This window comes from Elephantulus edwardii, unplaced genomic scaffold (assembly GCF_000299155.1).
Source record: "Elephantulus edwardii isolate Elephantulus edwardi_28Jun2011 unplaced genomic scaffold, EleEdw1.0 scaffold00131, whole genome shotgun sequence".
Lineage (NCBI taxonomy): Eukaryota > Metazoa > Chordata > Mammalia > Macroscelidea > Macroscelididae > Elephantulus > Elephantulus edwardii.
In genome coordinates, this window is record NW_006399881.1 from 718,038 (window position 1) to 738,627 (window position 20,590).

Sequence of the window (20,590 nt, forward strand, 5' to 3'; positions counted from 1 at the left end):
TAACCATGGACTTTCAGAGAATGAACAAATTTTTTCTTGGAAAAGGTACAGCTAGAGTGCTCCTTAGAAGCAATGTTGGTGAGGAAAAAAAGTCTCACTTATTTGGAGCATATTATCAGGACTTGTCCTTCCTCTGCTTTGCTTAGAAAAGTAGAGTGTCTGTGAAGGAGAGGCAGACCCTCAAAGCGATGGATTAACAAAAAGATCTTAAGAATAGAAGAAATTGTGAGGATGGTACAGAATCAGATAAGGTCACTGTGCGTCAGAGCTGACTCCCTGCCATCTAAGAACCACAAGGTTATATAATTTAAGTTTCTGAAGTTTAAGAGAGTTTTTAATCCTTCATTAATCTTAAAACAAATGAAAGCAGCCAAATATTACCATTCAAACAGGTAAGATATCTTGAGAAACGTACCACATATAAAGTTTGTCTCACTAGCTTAATCCATGTCACATGTAATATTATCATTCTGTACAACCACAAAAACAAATGTTTGGAAAGTGAAACAGTTGGTGAAAAGTATATATTTTAGATGAGGTTGTTAGTGCAAAATGAAATTGGTCGAGTTTCCCCTTTTGAAGATGGAGAGCTGCAAGTTTTTATCGGCAAATAAAATTCATTATCATAAATTTCTCTTAGGTTTTGATTTGGCATTCGTTGCCTATCCGGAAGCTCTAGCCCAACTACCAGCTGGCCCGTTTTGGTCCATATTATTTTTCTTCATGCTTTTGACCTTGGGTCTTGACTCTCAGTTTGCTTCTATCGGTGAGTAATATTCTTAGTGTTCAAATATCCCTCTGAAATTTTAGACATGTCTCCTCTTACTTGAACACATCATTTTCTTCTTACCTCTGTAGATTCTTCCAGCTGTTTCTCTTAGAATTGGATTCCAGAAAGATTTTTAGCTTCTAGTATATATAAAATCACAAAGTACCCAGGCACATTTGACACTTCCAATTTGACATATTAATATTTTATCATATTTGCTTCAAACTATTTTTAGGGAAATAAACTGTTAGAGATGAAATTTGAAATCTCCTATGTAACCATAAATAAGATACATTTTAAAAATTTCTCAGAAATGTGAAGTATCTAGCATTTATTTATCCTGACAGTTGTTTTTATTTTTATATGGGTTATTAATTTATGTTGGCAGACATACATACACATGCATATGCACATATATAACTCTACTTTGTTGACAATGTTTGTTGATATAGTGGCGGACATTTGGATTATTTCCAATTTATTCTTATTACATACTACTGCAATTACTATCCTTAAACACTGCTGTATATATCTAGGATATTTCCTAGAGTATATGACTAGAAAATTCAGACAATTTTCATCATCTAACTTCTTGCATAAAACATATTCATACTGTCTTCTCTATAAAGAACAAAATGCAGATACTCTGTATGACTTTAAATACCCTCTAAAATCTGAAACACAATTCTAAATCTTTTTCATAACTTTCTCCCTTAGCTAGTTCCTTATTCCATTAACAAGTTTATTTCTTTAATACAGAATGTCTGTCTCTGTATCTTTTATTCAAATATTCACTTTATTCTCCAATTAGAAGTCATCTTTACTTTCAGCCCTCTTTTAAACTCTTTCAGCCCGGGTAGGCTTGTTACCATACAGTAGCTACCAATAAAAGACCTAAAAAATAAAAAACCAAGTGGACTTCATATAATTTTCATCAGAAGAATTAAGGGCTGACTGTGAGAAGGAAACTATGGATATTTTTAAAACTTATTTTTGTTTTTTATGGTTTACGTACAAAATCTATATACATTGTGTTTAATTAATATACATCATATCTCACACATACCCTCATTGACAATGTTTTTCATATGATCATACCCACACATTGTGTTTTATAAAATCAATCAGCATTAATCTATATTAACCTATAGATTTCTAAATTCCAAAGCATATTCTCAAAATATATTTGCAAATTTGATGTACAAAGTTTGAGTAATAATTAATCTTACTGTCCAAGAAGTTGGTGTGTAATACGGCTCCTATTTTCTCCTCCCTCCAAAGAGACAATTACAACGACGATTCAAGATTTATTTCCAAATTTGATGAAGAAAATGCGGATTCCTGTAACTCTGGGTTGCTGTTTGGTTTTATTTCTCCTTGGTCTCGTCTGTGTGACTCAGGTAAAATACAACGTTATTTAATAGACACAGTATTAGTTGGAATATATTTTATAATCTGAATGAGAAAACCAAGGTCCAAGAGGATGTTTAAAGCTGTGATTCCAAGTATGTCTTGGATCAAGATTACCTAAGTTTTAGCCCAAATTACTTTTACCCCATGTTAGCACAATTTTCATAGTAAATAACACTTGGCAGAGGAGAAAGAGACCAAATTATGTATGTTTTTCTGGCACTCACTACCGAGCACATAGACACTGCATATTATTTTGAAGATTAACTATTTTAAATGCTTATTTTTTCCAGTGGCTCTGTATATAAAGAAAGATAATGACATATCTTTTTTTTGAGATATTTAAAAATACATTTGTATCCACATTTGAAAACATTCCTTGTCACATTTTAGCTGAGATGAAAATACGGAGCTCTATCTTAAGATAAAATTAATAGGTTGCATCCTGAATATTTCTTCTGTCATAACATTAAGAAAAGATATACTTAGAAGTAATTTTTTTTTTGTAGGCTGGAATTTACTGGGTTAATTTGATTGACCACTTCTGTGCTGGATGGGGTATTTTGATTGCAGCTATCTTGGAAATAGTAGGAATCATTTGGATTTATGGTAAGTAACAAACAAAATTATAACATTTCTATATTAAAATATTTTAGCTTGGTTGCTCTTAAAGCTTTAACATAGACATTTTGGTGGATCTCTATGTCTACTAAATCTACATACTGAATATGATGATTATGCCTCTTAGTAATTCCAAAATAAGGAGATATTTTGGTTGGATATAATGAACTCTATTATTATGAGGAGGAAAGAAAACCAGTCATTGAAATACTAAAGGAACTGTAATTCTGATGTCTTCATAGCTACTAGTAATTAAAATTAAAGTACCAATGTACAATTTACTCACAAAAAATTATTGATATATATTTTTATTTGGTTGAAAATTTAAGCATCATAAATAAAATTAAATCGATTAAATGTAAAAAGAAATATTTTAGCTTTACTTTTTTCCCCTTATTTCTACTATGGTAGTGAAATATAATGTTGTTCTACTTCACTGATTCATAGCTGACCCTCCAGTGGGTTTTCAGAGGCTGTAAATCAATGGGAGGAGACTTCCTATGTTTTCCCCATGAACAGCTAGTAGATTTGAATCACTTGCCTTTGGGTTGGCAGTACAACTCCTTAGCTATTAGGCCACCAGAGTTAGTAAAATATAATACTGAGTAAAAGACACTTTAGGAAGGCAATGCAGTTAAAGATATATGTTTTGTTGTTTTGGGTACACAGATATTTTGAAGCCAGAATGATTAATGAAGGAAAATAGGAACAAGGGCTGAAAAGCCTCATTATTGGTATTATTTTCTTTAGGAGGAAACAGGTTCATTGAAGATATAGAAATGATGATTGGAGCAAAGAAGTGGCACTTCTGGCTGTGGTGGAGAGCTTGCTGGTTTGTCATTACGCCTGTCCTTTTGATTGTAAGTATTAATATGAAACAGTGTTAAAATCAATCACAATCATATTTACTCTTTTTCAAATAAACTTGAGGAGGAATTCATATTGATATAAGAAAAAGTATTGTCTGAATTATTTTTCAACTTTTTCAATTTCTCTATGACTGGCAGCTCCAAGTTGTATAACTTATAACATCCTTGAAATAGTATGTTATTTAGACCACGTGAGAAAATAAACTTCGAAAAGATGTAAAAGTTACTAATGTTGTTGTTGTTGGGTGCCATTAAGTTGCATATAACTTACAGCAAACCTTGAACCACAGATCTGGACCCTGCCTTATCCTTTGCCACCCTCATCATCTCTGACATACGTGAGCCTATTGCTGCAGTCACTATGTCAATCTATCTCATTGAGGGTCTTTCTCTCCCTTGCTGACCCTTATTAAATTGTTCATTTTTGAGGGACCTCTCCAAAGTACTGAAGAGCAATGGTGTCACTCTGGAGACTAAGGTGTGTCTGCCACAGGCCATGGTCTTTGCAGTCACTTGTTATGTATCAGAGAGTTGGACAATGACTAAGGAGGATAGAAGGAGAATTGACACCTTTGAGCTGTGGTGCTGGAGAAGAGTATTGAATGTACCATGGACTGCCAAGAAAACAGATTTATCCTGGAGAGGGTTAAACCAGGCTGCTCATTGGAAGCAAGGATTTTGGAGCTTTGTTTGACATACTTTGGACACGTTGTAAGGAGGGACAGGTCCTTGGAGAGGGACATCATGCTTGGGAGGGTAGAGGATGGTGCAAGAGGGAAGACCCTCTATCAGGTGGATTGATTCAGTGGCTGAGGTAATCAGGATGGGTGTGTCAGAGGCAGTGCGATTGGCACAGAATAGAGCAGGGTTTAGGGCTTTTGTATATAGGGTCGCTATGAGTCGCAAGAGACTCGATGACGCATAACAACAACAATATTCCCAGCACTTCTGCTGAGTATAGCAAGTATCAAGATGTAGAGGACCCAAAGAATTCATGTTTCAAATATGCAGATTGCTAGGAACAACATTTAACATAATTTATATACATATATATTTTTTTTTCCTGGGAGGTCTTTAATATATGAACTTACTACAGCCATTCCACGCTGAATGCACCCAATCTCGTCTGATCTCAGAAGCTAAACAGGGTTGGGCCTGGTTAGTACTTGGACGAGAGACCGCCTGGGAATATCGGGTGCTGTAGTCTTTTAGTTATTATATTTTGGAGGAACATTCTTCTTCTAAGTGGTACATGATACAGCACCCTTTTATCAATATGCTGCACTGAGGTAACCTGGGGTTGCTGTGATCCTGAACCTTGTGCCATTAGAATGTCAAATGCCATAATGGTTACTCATATTGGACAGTGTTTGGTGGAGCTCACAGTTTAGGACAGGTTTGGAAGCAGGAGTGGCATCCACTTCCTAAACCACATTCCTCCAGAAACTCTATGAACTTTGATAAATGTTGATAGTTGTAGAGGGGCTTCAGGCCTTTTGTTCATAGGGTCACTAAGAGTTGTGCTTGACTATAAGACAATCAACAACACCTAATAGAAACTCATGTGTATTGATAGAGGCAATGGTTATGCTAATAAAAAGTAGTCTTCAATATACATTGAAGCTCAACATCAAGAAGACAAAGATTCTCACCACTGGGCCAATTGGTCATAATAGATGGAGAAGATATTGAGATTGCTAGCAATTACAGCTTGTTCAGATCCAGTCAATACTCTTAACACCAGCAGTCAGGAAATCAAAAGACAAATTGCCTTGGGAAAATCTGCTGTCATGGACTTCGCCAGAGTGTTGACTGTGTGGATCATAACATATTATGGCTAACAATGAGGAAAATGGGAATCCTAGGACTCTTAATTATGCTCATAAGAAACCTATACCTAGACCAAGAAGCTGTTGTCCAGAGCTAGGCAACACTGCATGGTCTAAAGTCAGGAAAGATGTGCATCTGGGATGTATCGTTTCCCTGTACCTATTTAGACTTTCTCCATGCCTGGATTCTATGAAGAAGAATGTGGCATTAGGATAAGAGGAAGTCTCAAAAATTGCCTTATGCAGATGACACAACTTTGCTTGCTGAAAGTGAGGACTTGAATACTTGCTACACAAGACCAAACACTGCAACTTTCAATACAGATTGTTTCTCATCATCAAGAAGACCCAAATTTTCACCACTGGACCAATAAACAGCATCATGATAGATGGGAAAAAGATTGAAGTCACCAACAATTCCTTCTTGCTTGGATCTACAATCCACAGTCAGGAGATCAGGAGACATATTGCATTGAGCAAGTCGGCTGTCAGGACTTCTCCAAATTACTGAGGAGCAATGATGTAAATATGAAGACTAAGGAGCAACTTATTCAGATTTTTCCACTTGCTTTGCATCTGAGATCTGGACAGTAAATAAGAATGACAGAAAAATTGATGCGTTTAAGTAAGATGATAAAGTGTCATCTCATATACTTTTGCCATATTGCTAGGAAAGGTTATTCCTTTGAGAGGGACATCATGCTTGGAAGACTGGAGGGATGGTCAAGGACAGAAAGACCCTCAACCAAGTGTATTGACACAGTGACTGCAGCAATGGGTATAAGTGTGTCAGAGATGATCAGGACGGCACAAGATAGGACAGGGTTCAGATCTGTTGTACATAGAGTTGCTATGAGTCATACTTGATTTGAAAACACCTACCAACAAAACAGAAAATTTCAGATATATTTCCTTCTCCATCTGATGTATCATGTGGTCAAGTATTTTATTGAAATGAATACTAGAGAAGTAGCTTATATAAGTATTATTTATTCAAAACCAAAATGCAAAGTATTTAATTTGGTCCTTTTAATATTGTTATCTTCTAGTTACTTGCCTGCTTAATTTACCTGCTTGAATGAATTCTCATTTTAATTGATAAATTATTTCTAATGAAGGAGCTTAAAGTGTTCATCACTAGTACAGTTGAACTCATATATGTAATGAAGACTAATACTTAGCTTTGATTTTTTTTATGTTTTACTTTTACAGGCAATTTTTATCTGGTCAGTGGTGACATTTCAGAGACCTACTTATGGCACCATTTTATACCCTGATTGGGGAATTGCTATAGGCTGGTGTTTGATTATTTTCTGCATTATTTGGATTCCAATTATGGCTACTGTAAAAATAGTTCAGGCTAAAGGAAACATCTTTCAAGTAAGTACATGAAGTTAAAAGTTCATTTTTTAATAATATTACTAATAAAAACAAAAGGACCTTATGTTTAAATAATATTATAAATATAAATGTTAATTTTTATAATGAATATTACAATTTCTTATAAAATAATAAAAATTTTTGTTCATGTGCTGGTGATAAGATTATGAACATCATGTTTATTACTTTCTCTCCTAAACTACTTTATACCTGATACAATCATCTGTCACTATATAAACATATTTTTGTACATCCTATGCATAGACTATATGAGCCTATAAACTTCTTGAGCGAGGAGTCTGGTCTTGCTTTTGGTATATCCTCAGGCTCGAGTCCAGTGCTTAGCGCATATAGCTATAATATCTATAGTTACACCAAGTTTTCCCTAAAAGAAAACAGGACATGTGATCCTTTAACTCTCTATTATATCCACGTTGTTGCTGTTATGTGCTGCAGAGTTGGAATCAAATCATAGCTGACCTTGCAGTGACTTTTCAGAGGCTGTAAATCCTACAGGAGAAGTTTGCCTCTCTTTCTTCTTCAGAGCAGCTGGTAGATTTGAACCATAAGCCTTTGGGTTGGCAGAACAATTCCTTATCACTAAGTCACCAGGGCTCCCTATATACACTTTGTTGTTGTTGTTGTTGTTATGTACCGTCAAGTCACTTGCAACTCATAGTGACCCTATGTACAACAACCCTAAACCCTGCTCTGTCCTGTGCCAATCGCACCATCTCCAAACACACCCACCCCAATTACCCCAGTCACTGAATCAATCCACCTCATAGACTGTCTTCCCCTCCTGCGCTGTCCCTCCACCCTCCCAAGCATGATATCCTTCTCCAAGGACCAGTCCCTTCTTGCAACATGTCCAAAGTATGTCAGATAAAGCCCCAGAATCCTTGCCTCCAAGGAGCAGCCTGGTTAAACCCTTTCCAGGATGAACATGCTTTTTCTCTTAGCAGTCCACAGTACATTCAATATTCTTCTCCAGCGCCACAGCTCAAAGGCATCAATTCTCCTTCTATCCTCCTTAGTCATTGTCCAATTCTCTGAGGGGGAAACCTCACAATAACCAAAATACCAATTTTCTGGTTATAATATAGTCCTAATAGTGAATTTGTATTCCTTGGGAATTGCAAATGACTAATTTACTAGACTAATGGGAAGGTTAGTGGTTCAGTTCTATTTAGAAGTACTCTGTGATCTACTTCTGAGAAATCGGCCACTGGAAACCCTATGCAGCACCATTCTCCTGTGTCATTGTGAGCTGGAATCAACTCAATGACAACTGGTTGATACTGTGTTTAGATTGGAATTTGAAAGTTATCTTGAATTCCATCTGGACCTTGAGTCATCCTGATGCCATGGGGCCTAAGGAGACGATGTTATTTATGATATTACACTAGGGTATTATCAAGGTCACCTTGATAGTCTTGGGTTTAAATAAATCCTTAAGACCATCTGAGAATTTATATGAATCAGTGGATTGACCCTGGAACTCTCTTTGATTTGAGAGAATATATCTCAGTACACATTGATTTCAATCTTTGATTAACCCTTACTTTAGGCCAGGTTGGAAAGGTAGGTATATGGGGTGAAGCTGTTGTGCTAATGGGCTCACATATCTTTTTCTGAATGTATTTGTATAATCACATACTTTTTAGCTTATTAAAGAAGTTCTATATACAATCATCCCTTAATAGCTGCAGGGCATTGGTTCCAGGAATCCAGCTAAGACGGATGCTCAAGTAGTTACATAAAATGGTGTAGTATTAGAATAAAATCTACACACAGCCTCCTGTATACAAATCATCTCTATATTATGCATAATACTTAATATAGTGTAAAACCACTTGAGCTCCCTCTTAGTCTTTGAAGCTCTGGTATCCTAGTAGTAAAGAGTTGCACTGCAGTAAGACATGAGGTTCAAATTGACCAGCTGCACCACAGAAGAAATATGGGCAATCTCCTCCTCTGGCTATGAATGGGTTCCAAATCCATAGCAACCAACAACAATAATTTAACTTTGAGAGATTGCTTTGACCACTGAATTGCTGCTTCCCTTCTCTCAGGCAATCTGTGCTTAGAATTCACAGATACAGAACTTGCAGATACTAAGGGCCAAAGGTACTTTATTTCTTAGTATAACTAATAGTCTATTGTTAATAATTTAGATTAGCCCTATTTTTCCTACTTCATTTTGGGTAAAATAATAATTTTGTTCAAAATAAAGCTTAATATTTGACTGTTTAGAGATTGCCACTTAAATTTTAAGACAAACATTTTTGTTTTGTTTTGTTTTTCAGCGTATTGCAAGTTGTTGCAAACCAGCTTCTAACTGGGGACCTTACCTAGAGCGGCATCGTGGGGAGAGATATAAGGGCATGGTAGACCCTAAAAAGGAAGCTGACCATGAAATACCTACTGTTAGTGGCAGTAGAAAACCAGAATGAAATATATTTTTCAATATATGATTATGTAATGTGATTTTGTTTGAAGAGAGGAAAATATTATTTATTTGTGTGTCAACCTAGCACAAATATGTATATACCATGTTCATAATAATGTGACAAACTTTCCCCCCCATTTAAGTAGAAGTATAATATAAAAATGTGAATCTATTCATGTTTAAGAATGTTTTTATTATAATTTCTTTTAAATTATCTACCTGTATCACACACACATAAAGACACCTAGAGCTGTCTCTTTCTGATAATAGCACGTTTGTATTACCAAAATGTTTTTCTAATACATTAAAGAATATTTTGAGATGGTTATTTAGAGAGTGGCTGTATTTTGTATTAAACAAGCTTTAAAACATTATTGTTTAAATAATTTAAAACATTCTATTTCCTTAATACGTTGGTTTCTTTCCACAAACTGGGGAAGTTTATTTTGAAGAAATATATTTTGAAGACGGTGACAAACTGGTAGTTTGACTCTAAGAAATTCTATATATTTATTTAAAAAATTAACTCTATATAGAAGCAGGTGGTGGACTTGAACCACTGGAGACATGAAAACTTTTGCTTAGCAGAACAATATATTACATCCCCATCAGAGTTCTGTAAAGACTATAGACTAGTAATTATTTTATTTAATGTTTTAAAACTGCATGAATTTGACACTTTGTGATGTCAGTGTTTACGCTTCATACTTACAAAGAAAAAGAACACAAATAAATTCAAATAATTAAATATAGATAAATCTAGAAAATAGAAACAAGAAGCTTTCAATATTTCTCATGTAATATTTTCTTCCTTTGGGTTATGTCTGGAAGATAAAAATGACTTGCTTAAGTTCCATTTTGTTTTACAAAATTAAGGGGTTTTGTTGTTGTGAGGTGCTGTTGAGTCAAGTAAAACTCATAGGGACCCTATTTAAAAACAGATCTGAATACTGCTCTATCCAATGCCATCCTTGTCATCTCCAACACACTTAAGTCCAATGCCACAGTCACTCTATCCATCCATCCATCCATTTCATTGAGAATTTTCCTCTCTTTCATTGACCCTTCATCTTTGTAAGAATGATGACCATTCCCAAGTAATGTTGTTGTTGTTGTTATGTCCCATCGAATCGTCTGTGACTCATGGCGACCCTATGTACAACAGCCGTAAACTCTGCTCTGTCCTGTGCCAATCGCACTGTCTCTGACACTCCCATCCCAATTTTCCCAGTCACTGAATCAATCCACCTCATACAGGGCCTTCCCCTCCTGCACCGTCTTCCACCCTCCCAAGCATGATGTCCTTCTCCATGGACTGGTCCGTCCTTACAACATGTCCAAAGTATGTCAGACTAAACCTCAGGATCCTTGCCTCCATGGAGCGGCCCAGTTTAACCCTCTTCAGGATGAATCTGTTTGTTTCCTTGGCAGTCCACAGTACATGCAATACTCTTCTCCAGCACCACAGCTCAAAGGCATCAATTCTCCTTCTATCTTCCCTAGTCATTGTCCAACTCTCTGATGCATAACAAGTGATTGGAAAGACCATGGCCTGTATCAGACACATCTTAGTCTCCGGAGAGACACCATTACTCTTCAGTACTTTGGAGAGGTCCCTAACAGCAGACTTTTCCATCTCAAAATGGCTTTTAATTTCCTGGCTGCTGGTGCCAAGAGTGTGGAGCCAAGCAAACTAAAGCTATTAACAATCTGAGTCTCTTCACCATTCATCATGATGCTGCCAATTGGTCCAGAGGTGGGAATTTTTGTTTTCTTGATGTTGAGTTTTAATCCATATTGAAGGCTACGGTCCTTGACCTTCTGCAGCAAGTGCTTCAGGTTCTCCTCAGTTTCAGCAAGTAAGGTTTTGTCATCTGCATAAAGCAGGTTGTTAAGTCTTCCTCTAATCCTGATGTCAAATTCCTCCTCATAAATCCCAGTCTCCCAGATGTTCTGTTCCACATACAGACTGAAAAGGTATGAAGATAGGATGCATCCTTGATGAACTCCTCCCTGATTTTGAACCATGTAGTGTTTTCTTGTTCTGTTCTGATGACTACCTCCTGGTGCATGTATAGTTTTAGCATAAGCAAAATCAAGTGTTCTGGGATTCCCATTCTTCTCAGAGTCACCCACAGTTTGTTGTGATCCACTTCGTCAAACTATGATCGCATAGTCAATGGAACACAAACAGACATTCCTCTGGTGCTCTTCACTTTCAGCCAAGATCCATCTAATACTAACTATAACATTCCTAGTACCATGGCCTCTTCTAAACCTAGCCTACATATCTATATGGCAGTTCTCTTTTGATGTGCTGTTCCAGTCATTTTTGGATAATCTTTGGCAGTATTTTGCTTGCATGTTATATTAATAATATTGTCTGATAATTACCACACCCTGCTGGATCACCTTTCTTTGGAATGGGAACAAATAAGAATCTCTTCTACTCAGTTGTCCAGGTGGTTGTATCCTAGATTTCTTGGCACAACTTGGTGAGCACTTTCAGGGAAGCATCTGTGTTTTGAAATATGTCAATTGGTATGCCATCAGTTCCTGGGGCCTTGTTCTTTGCTAATTCTTTCAGAGTAGCCTGAACTTCTTCCTTCATCATCACAAAGTCTTGCTTATATTTTTTTCATTAAATTCTTCTGTATCAGACAATTCTTTTTTCTAGTACCTGGAATTTGGACTTGGAGACTTCTAAACACTAGAGAGACTGAGTACAACAGTGAGAGGCATGAGGTGTCTAAAATTACAGAAACACAGAAGGAAGGCTTGAAACCTAAGCTTTCAAGGGCTGGATGGGAGGAGGGAGGTGTCAAATGGGGTAGGTGGGAGTGGAAGGGATGCTGGTGGAGTGGGGAAAAGGATAGGTCAAGACACACTTGCCAAGTGGGGGGAAACACTGAATCTAAAATTGGGAAACGCTCCTTTCTGCAAAATGCTTGTCTGTTAGATAGTGTTCTAAATCTGAACATTCAAATTAAAACAGACTAGGAAGAAGGATTGGCAATCCACTTATGAAATAACAGGTCTTCAAAAACCCTATGTACAATTGAGCACACTTAGAGTAGACTAGCAGATATGGCAACTAAGGCTGAGCCTTCAAATATGAAAACGCAAAGGAGGAAGAAGAGTTGTAAGCAGACAGTAGTGATTGGAACCTGGAATGTGAGAAGCCTGAGTGTAGGAAAATTGGACACTGTTAAGAAAGAAATAGAAAGCATAAATATTGATATACTAGGTATTGGTGAAGGTGGGTGATTTTCATCTGCGGCCCTCAGCCAGGTTCAAATTGTTTTCATGTCAAACATTCTTCTAGGTGGTATACCACTGCTCTGTGTGTTGCTGTTCAGAGGTAACTCGTGGTTGCTGTGATGCTGAAGACTGTGACAGTGATGTGCCAATTGTGGTAACGGGTACCCATGGTGGACAGTGTTGGCTGGAGCTTCCCAACTAAAACAAGCCTGGAAGCAGGAGTGGCATCCACTTCCAAAATGGCTTGCCTCTGGAAACTCTATGTACAAACACTGCTCAGGCCCTTCGCTCATAGGGTCGCTATGAGTCGTCTACGACTCGACGGCACCAAACAACAACAGGTATTGGTGAAACGAGATGAACTGGCATGGGGCAATAACAATAGAGACACAAAATTAATTATCCAAGGAGATCAAAAGGGAAATAGTCAAGATTATTTGTAGAGGAAAGAGACCCCCAATAAGCAAAGCACTCTCTGACCTCAAAACCTACTACATAGTGGTAGTAAACAAAACAATATGGTACTGGTACAATAACAGGCACATAGACCAATGGAACAGAATTGAGAACCCAGAAATTGGACCTCTCTATCTATGGTCAACTGATATTTGACAAGGAAATAAAATCTATCTGATGGAAAAATGACAACCTCTTCCTGCTGGCACAACTGTATTGGTTTTGGTCCCCCCCCCCAACTGTATTGTTAACTGCAGAAAGCTGAAGCAGGATCCACATTTATCTCACACCATACACAATAATCAACTCAAGGTGGATAAGAGATCTGGGAACAAAGCTCAAAACCAGAGTTCATAAGAGACAAATGAAAACAAAGCTTAGAAGGCCTAGCCTATGGTATTAAAAAGGCTGACAACAGACAGAAATGCACAATTTGGAAAGGGTAAAATTGGTGAATAGGACTTTCTAAAGATTCAATCTCTGTGCTCATCAAACACTTTTTCAAACAGAGTGAAAAGAAAACCTACCAACTGGGGAAAAACATTTGGCAATACCACCTCAGACAAGGATCTTATAACAAAAATTTGCAGAACATTACTGGGCCTCTAGAAGAAAGAGACTGATAACTCAATTACAAAATGGGCAGAAGACATGGTAAGACTTTTCACAGAGGAAAATATTCCAATGGACAACAGACACATGAAGAAACGCTCAAAGTCACTGGCAATAAGAGAGATGAAAATCAAAACCACAATGAGATAAAAACTCATGCCAATGGCAATGGCAAATTTTATCAGGGCAGCAAGCAATAAATGGAGAGGATGTGGAAAATGTGAACTTTCATACGCTGTTGGTGGGATTGTAAAATGGTACAACCACTGTGGAAGGTAGTTTAGCGTTTCCTCAAAAAGTTGAACATAGAAACTCCATATGATCTGGCTATTTTATTGCTAGGAATATCCCATGAGGAAATTAGAACTAAAACACAAATGAAGCTTTGTACACCAATGTTCCTAGCAGTGTTCACAAGAACATGGAAATGGCCCAATCACAACTTTGAGAAATTGTGGAACATTCACACAATAGAATACCATGCAGCACTCAGGATAAATTATTTTTTTAGGAGAAATTATTTTTTTTTTTAAAAATACTACTTAACTTGGGAGAGACTGGAGACTGAAGAGCACTATGCTGAGTGAACGAACTCAGTCTCCCAAGGAAAAATACTGCATAAGACCGTGATTGTAAAAATAGAAGGATAATTGATAAAACATGGATGGAGACACAAAGAGGGAAGGGGTGGAAGCATAGAAGTGAGGATGGGTAGGGGCAAAACCACAAGATTGTACAGTTTGGTGGTGGAGGGAGGGGATGAGGGAAACGGGAAGGATTTGGTAGGGACCAGAAAAGACAGGGTAATAATAATGGGCAAGGTCCAACGGTGATTAATTTTACAAAACAAAATGCATAGGAATGATTGTACGAAATACAATGTGAATGAAGAATAGTGTGAGACACAATGCATATGAACTTTGTAATCCAAAGGGGGGAAGAAAAAAAAAGATATGTGAGCTTCCTGATGGATAGTGATGCTGAGGAAGCATCACTGAAGTGTTCATTTCCACCGCTATGTCAAAGTCAGAGTTTCCTAAAGAGCCCGAACAGCTGCAGAAACTATTCTTCAGAGCATTGTTCTTTGAAACAACAGATGAAAGTCTGAGGAGCTATTTTAACAAGTGTGGGATGCTCATGCACTGGTAATGAGAGAGCCAAATACCAAGTGCTCCAGAGGCTTTGGGTTTGTCACATACTCATCTGTGGAAGAGGTTGATACAGCCATGAATGCAAGGCCTCATGAGGTGGATGGAAGGGTTGTGGAACCTACAGGGCTGTCTCAAGGGAAGATTTTCAAAGGACAGGTGCCTACTCTACTGTGAAAAGACCTTTGTTGGTGGAATTAAAGAGGATACTGAAGGAACATCACTTATGAGATTAAGTTGAGCAGCATGAGAAAACTGAAGTGATTGAAATCATGACTGACTGAGGCAATGACAAGAAGAGGGGCTTTGCTTTTGTAACTTTTGAGAACTATGACTCCATAGGAAAAACTGTTATTAAGAAAGACCATACTGTGAATGGGCACAACTGTGAAGTAAGAAAGCCCCTGTCAAAGCAAGAAAGATGGCAGTGCCTATTCCAGCCAAAGTGGTCGAAGTGGCTCTGGAAACTTTAAATGCTGGCCATGGAGGTGCAAGAATGACAACTTTGGTGGAAGAGGAAACTTCATTGGATGAGGTGGCTTCAGTGATAACCATGGTTATGGAGGATATGGAAGCAGTTGTTGCTGCTAATCATCTACCTTCATAACCCCTGTTACTGTGTCAATCCATCTCATCCAGGGTCTTCCTCTCTTTCGCTGTCCCTCCGCCCTTCCAAGCATGATGTCTTTCTCCAAGGACTGGTCCCCTTCTGGCAACGATGTGAAATGGAGCTTCAAAATCCTTGCCTCCAAAGAGAAACGGTGTACCATCAAATTGGAACCAACCCATAGCTGACCCTCTGTCTATCCTCCCATAAAGTAGTTGGTGGATTTGAACCACATGCCTTGGGGATTACAGCAGATTCTTACCGCTAGGCCACCAGAGCTCCCTATGGAGACAGTAGGGATGGTTATAATGGATTTGGTAGTGATGGAAGCAACCTTGAAAGTGGTTGAAGCTACAGTGATTTTGGCTATTGTAACAGTCAATCTGCAAATTTTGGACCCATGAAGGGAGGAAACCTTGGAGGCAGAATCTCTAGTCCTTATGGTGGTGGAGGTCAATATTTTGTCAAACCATGAAACCAAGGTGGCTATGGTGGTTCAAGAAGCAGCAGTAGCCATGGCAATGACAATTTTAATGATCACCAGGAAACAAGGCTTAGCAGGAGAGGAGAGCCAGAGAAGTGATAGGGAAGCTACAGGTTTGTGAAAAAGTACAGTGGTGGCAGGGCCTCACTGCTACAAAGAAGACATGTTTGAGACAATACTCATGTATATGGGGGGGGGAATCTGGAGGACTGTATTTATGACTAGTTGTATAATAGGTTATTTTAGTTTATGTTCTGTGGAAAGTATAAAAAGCATTCTGAAAACAAAAGGGTTTTAATGTAGACTTTTTTTTTTGTTTTGCACCCATGTTGTTCATTGCTAAATGGATCAGTCCGACCATGACACAGAAAAAAATATCTTTTGAAAAATATGCTGTGTAAAGTTAGTGTCTCTGCAGCCATCTTGATAAGTAACCCGACAGTGATGAAGTTTAGAATTCCTTCAGGGTGACGTCAGGTACATTCAAAATTTACGTTAGCAGAATGCTTGGGTATAGAGAAGCTGTTGTCTACGGAAATGTAGGAGTAGTTGACCTGACAGTTAATATATTGTGACCTGAGAATCAAGATTAAATTGGTCAACCAAGCACATATAGAAGCATTATAAGAATGGTTGTTGGTACATTCTATGCTATATATAGAAATTGAAATATGATACCAGATAAAATTATAGAGATGGCATTGACATTTATATATCATCAATTATCAAGTATAATCAATAAACTATTTACTATCTTGGGAAAGAAAAAGGATTTGTGACCCCAAAATGACTGAGAATTACAATCACTACTGGGTTGGTTGTTTGTTAAATAAGTGAAGATTAAAAAGAATTACTTTACACCTTGATATCTTAAAAATTTTTATTTTGTCTTTTCCTTTGGACTGAAAATCCAAGTGCTAATATATCTCATACTAGTAATTTCTTTGAGGGAAGAGGATATGAAGATAGTTAAATAATAGTTGAGTTGTAATCAAGCTATGTAACTATAGACACACACACAAATATTAGACTCATGGAGACCTAATAAACAACAGACTTGAATCTTGCCCTATCATATACCATCCTCATCATCTCTGGCACACTTGCGCCCACTGCTGCACAAATACGAGTTCGTTCCACAGACACTTAACACACACACTCTCTCTCTTTATCTACAATATATATGTATATTGTTGTTACAGTCTGTGAAGTTGATCATGCCTCATAGTGACCCTATGCACAATAGCTCTGAACTTGGCTCTATTGTGAGCTAATCCCACTGTCTCTGACAAACCTCCTTTCTTTATCCCAGTTACTATGTCAATCCATCAAATCTGAGGTCGTCCTCTACTGTGCTATCTCTCCATCCTTCAAAACATGATGTCCTCCAAGGACTGGTCCTTCTTGGAAACATGCCTAAAGTATGTGAAATGGAGTATCACATTTCTTTCCTCCAAGGAGCAGCTTGACTTTACCCTCTCTGGGATAGACCTGTTCTCTTGACATGGTATGGTCCATGGTATGTTCAAATTTTTTTTCCAGTATCACAACATAAAGGCATCAATTATTCTGTTATCTTTGGTCATTGTCCAGCTCTCTGATACATAACGAACAACTGGAAAAACCATGCCTGGATTAGGCACACCTTAGTTTCTAGAATCATCCTCCAATCTTGATGTCATATTCCTCCTCGTAAAGTCCAGCCTCTGGTATGATTTGTTCTGCATACAGATCGAAAAGGTATGGAGAAAGAACGCATCCCTGATGCATGCCTTTCTTGATTATGAACCATACTTCGACCAGGAGGCGGTTGTGAGAAAAAGGCAAGGAAACACTGTTGTTGTTGTTATGTGCTGTCGAGTCGCTTGTGACTCATAGCGACCCTATGTACAACAGCCCTAAACTCTGCTCTGTCCTGTGCCAATCGCACTGTCTCTGACACACCCATCCCGATTATCCCAGTCACTGAATCAATCCACCTCATAGAGGGCCTTCCCCTCCTGTGCTGTCCCTCCAACACTCCCAAGCATGATGTCCCTCTCCAAGGACCTGTTCCTCCTTACATCATGTCCTAAGTATGTCAGATGAAGCCCCAGAATCCTTGCCTTCAAAGAGTAGCCTGGTTTAACCCTCTCCAGGATGAATCTGTTTGTTTTCTTGGCAGTCCAGGGTACTCTTGATACTCTTCTCAAGCACCACAGCTCAAAGGCATCAATTCTCCTTCTATCCTCCTTGGTCATTGTCCAACTCTCTGATGCATTAACAAGTGATTGCAAAGACCATAGCCTGTATCAGATGCACCTTAGTCTCCAGAGAGACACCGTTGCTCTTGAGTACTTTAGAGAGGTCCCTAACCGCAGACTTTCTCATTGCAATACGTCTTTTAATTTCCTGGCTACTGGTGTCAAGAGTGTTGACAGTGGAGCCAAGCAAACTAAAGCTGTGAACAATCTCAATCTCTTCACCATCCATCCTGATGCTGCCAATTGGTCCAGTGGTGAGAATCTTTGTCTTCTTGACATTGAGCCTCAGTCTATACTGAAGGCTGCAGTCCTTGACCCTCTGCAGCAAGTGCATGAGGTCCTCCTCAGTTTCAGCGAGCAGGGTTGTGTCATCTGCATAATGCAGATTGTTACTAGATCTTCCACCAATCCTGATGCCACACTTCTCCTCATAGAGCCCAGCCTCTCAGATAATCTGCTCTGCATACGGGTTGAAAAGGTGTGGAGATAGAACACATCCCTGGCGTACACCCTTCGCAATTTTGAACCATGCAGTCTTACCCTGCTCTGTTCTGGCGACTCCTCTTGGTCCAAGTATAGGTTTTGCATTAGCACCATTAAATGTTCTGGGATTCCCATTCTTCTCAGAGTCAGCCACAGTTTGTTATGATCCACGCAGTCAAACACCTTTGCATAATCAATGAAACACAGATATACATTCCTCTGACATTCCCTGCTTTCAGCTAAGATCCATCTAACATCAGCTACAATATCCCTAGTACCACGACTCCTTCTAAACCCAGCCTGGACTTCTGGTAGTTCTTTGCTGATGTGCTGTTCCAGTCGTTTTTTTGATAATCTTCAGTAGAATCTTGCTTGCATGTGAAATCAAGGAAACATAGTTAAAAGATTGGGAAGGGTCTACGTCAGGGATATGTCTTATCTCCATACCTTATCAATCTATATGAGGAACAGATCATCTGGGAGGCTGGGCTCTATGGGGAGGAATGTGGCATCAGGATTGGAGGAAATCCATCAACAATATGTTATGCAGATAACACAACCTTGCTTGCTAAATCTGAGGAGGGCCTGAAGTGCTTGCTGCAGAAGGACAAGGATTGCATCCTTCAATATGGATTGAAGCTCAACATCAAGAAAATAAAGATTCTCACCACTGGGCGAATTGGTAGCATCTTAATAGATGGAGAAGATTGAAATTGTTAACAATTTCAGCTTGCTTAGCTCCACAATCAATACTCGTGGCATCAGTAGCCAGGAAATCAAGAGATGAATTACACTGGGAAAATCTGCTGTCAGAGACCTCTCCAAAGTACTGAAGAGCAACGATGTCAGTCTGAAGATTAATGTGTGCCTGATCAAGACCGTAGTCTTTGGAATTACTTGCTATGCATCAGAAAGCTGGACAATGGCTAGGCATGACAGAAGGAGAATTGCTGCCTTTGAGCTACGGTGCTGAAGCAGAGTATTGAACATACCATGGACTGCTAGGAGAATAAACAAGTTCATCCTAGAGAGGGTGAAACCAGCCTACTCCTGGGAGGCAAGGATTCTGAAGCTTTGTCTGATATACTTTGGGCATATTGCAAGGAGTTAACAGTCCTTGGAGAAAGACATCATGCTTGGGAGTGTGGAGGAACAGCGGAAAAGAGGAAGACCCTGGATGAGATGGACTGACTCAGTGACTGGAAAAATGGGATTAGGTGGGTTAGATATAATAAGGTCAGCCTAGGATAAAGCAGGATTCAGAGGTGTTGTATATAAAGTTGCTATGTATGATTCGATGACACATAACAACAACAAGAAGAGATTGTTAATTCTTTACTTATACTAGATTTTAGAATTAACTCAAAACTCATTGCCATAAAGTTGGAACTGATTCATACCTGACCCCCCACTGGGTTTCCTAGCCTGTAAATCAAACAAAAGAAGACTGCCCATTTTTCTTCCCTAGAGTGACAGGTGGATTCAAAGCACTGAAGGGGCCTGGCCTTTAGGTTAGCTGCACAATACCCTGTGTACTATGCCAACAGTTGTTATTGTTACATACTATTAAGTTAGAACTGACTGATAGTTGACCCTCCAGTAGGCTTTAAGAGGCAGTAAGTCAGACGGGAGGAGATTGCCCATCTTTCTCCTACCTTTGGGTTGGCAGTGCAACTCCTTAATTCTAAACTATAAGAGCTCCATATAGTCTTTCTAAAACTTACACTCCTCTGTGTAAGAGTCTTAAGCAGCTCCCCATCACCTTCGGGTTAAAACATTATGCTGAGTGAGGTATCTCAGTCACAAAGGGACAAATGCTATATGGTGCCACTGTTGTAGAATGAGGTTGGCATTGGGGTGGGGGTAAGACTGAGAAAAACTGGATGAAATATGGTCACGGTATTGAAGTCTATGGGGGAGAGAATAGTCTAAAAATATTATATTTTAGGGCATTATTTTTACGTAG

At 38.5% G+C, this 20,590-nt stretch overlaps 1 protein-coding gene across 1 annotated transcript in view; it reads left to right on the forward strand.

Moving 5' to 3' along the window:
* SLC6A14 (solute carrier family 6 (amino acid transporter), member 14) overlaps window positions 1-9,406 on the forward strand; it is a 28,845-nt gene extending 19,439 nt beyond the window's left edge. Inside the window, exons 9-14 of the mRNA XM_006893758.1 lie at window positions 641-766; window positions 2,051-2,169; window positions 2,689-2,788; window positions 3,551-3,660; window positions 6,711-6,878; window positions 9,188-9,406. Of these exons, the coding sequence (XP_006893820.1) occupies window positions 641-766; window positions 2,051-2,169; window positions 2,689-2,788; window positions 3,551-3,660; window positions 6,711-6,878; window positions 9,188-9,334 (770 nt within the window). The 3' untranslated portion in view covers window positions 9,335-9,406. The remainder of the gene's footprint in view (window positions 1-640; window positions 767-2,050; window positions 2,170-2,688; window positions 2,789-3,550; window positions 3,661-6,710; window positions 6,879-9,187) is intronic.
* The last annotated feature ends 11,184 nt before the right edge of the window (window positions 9,407-20,590 follow it).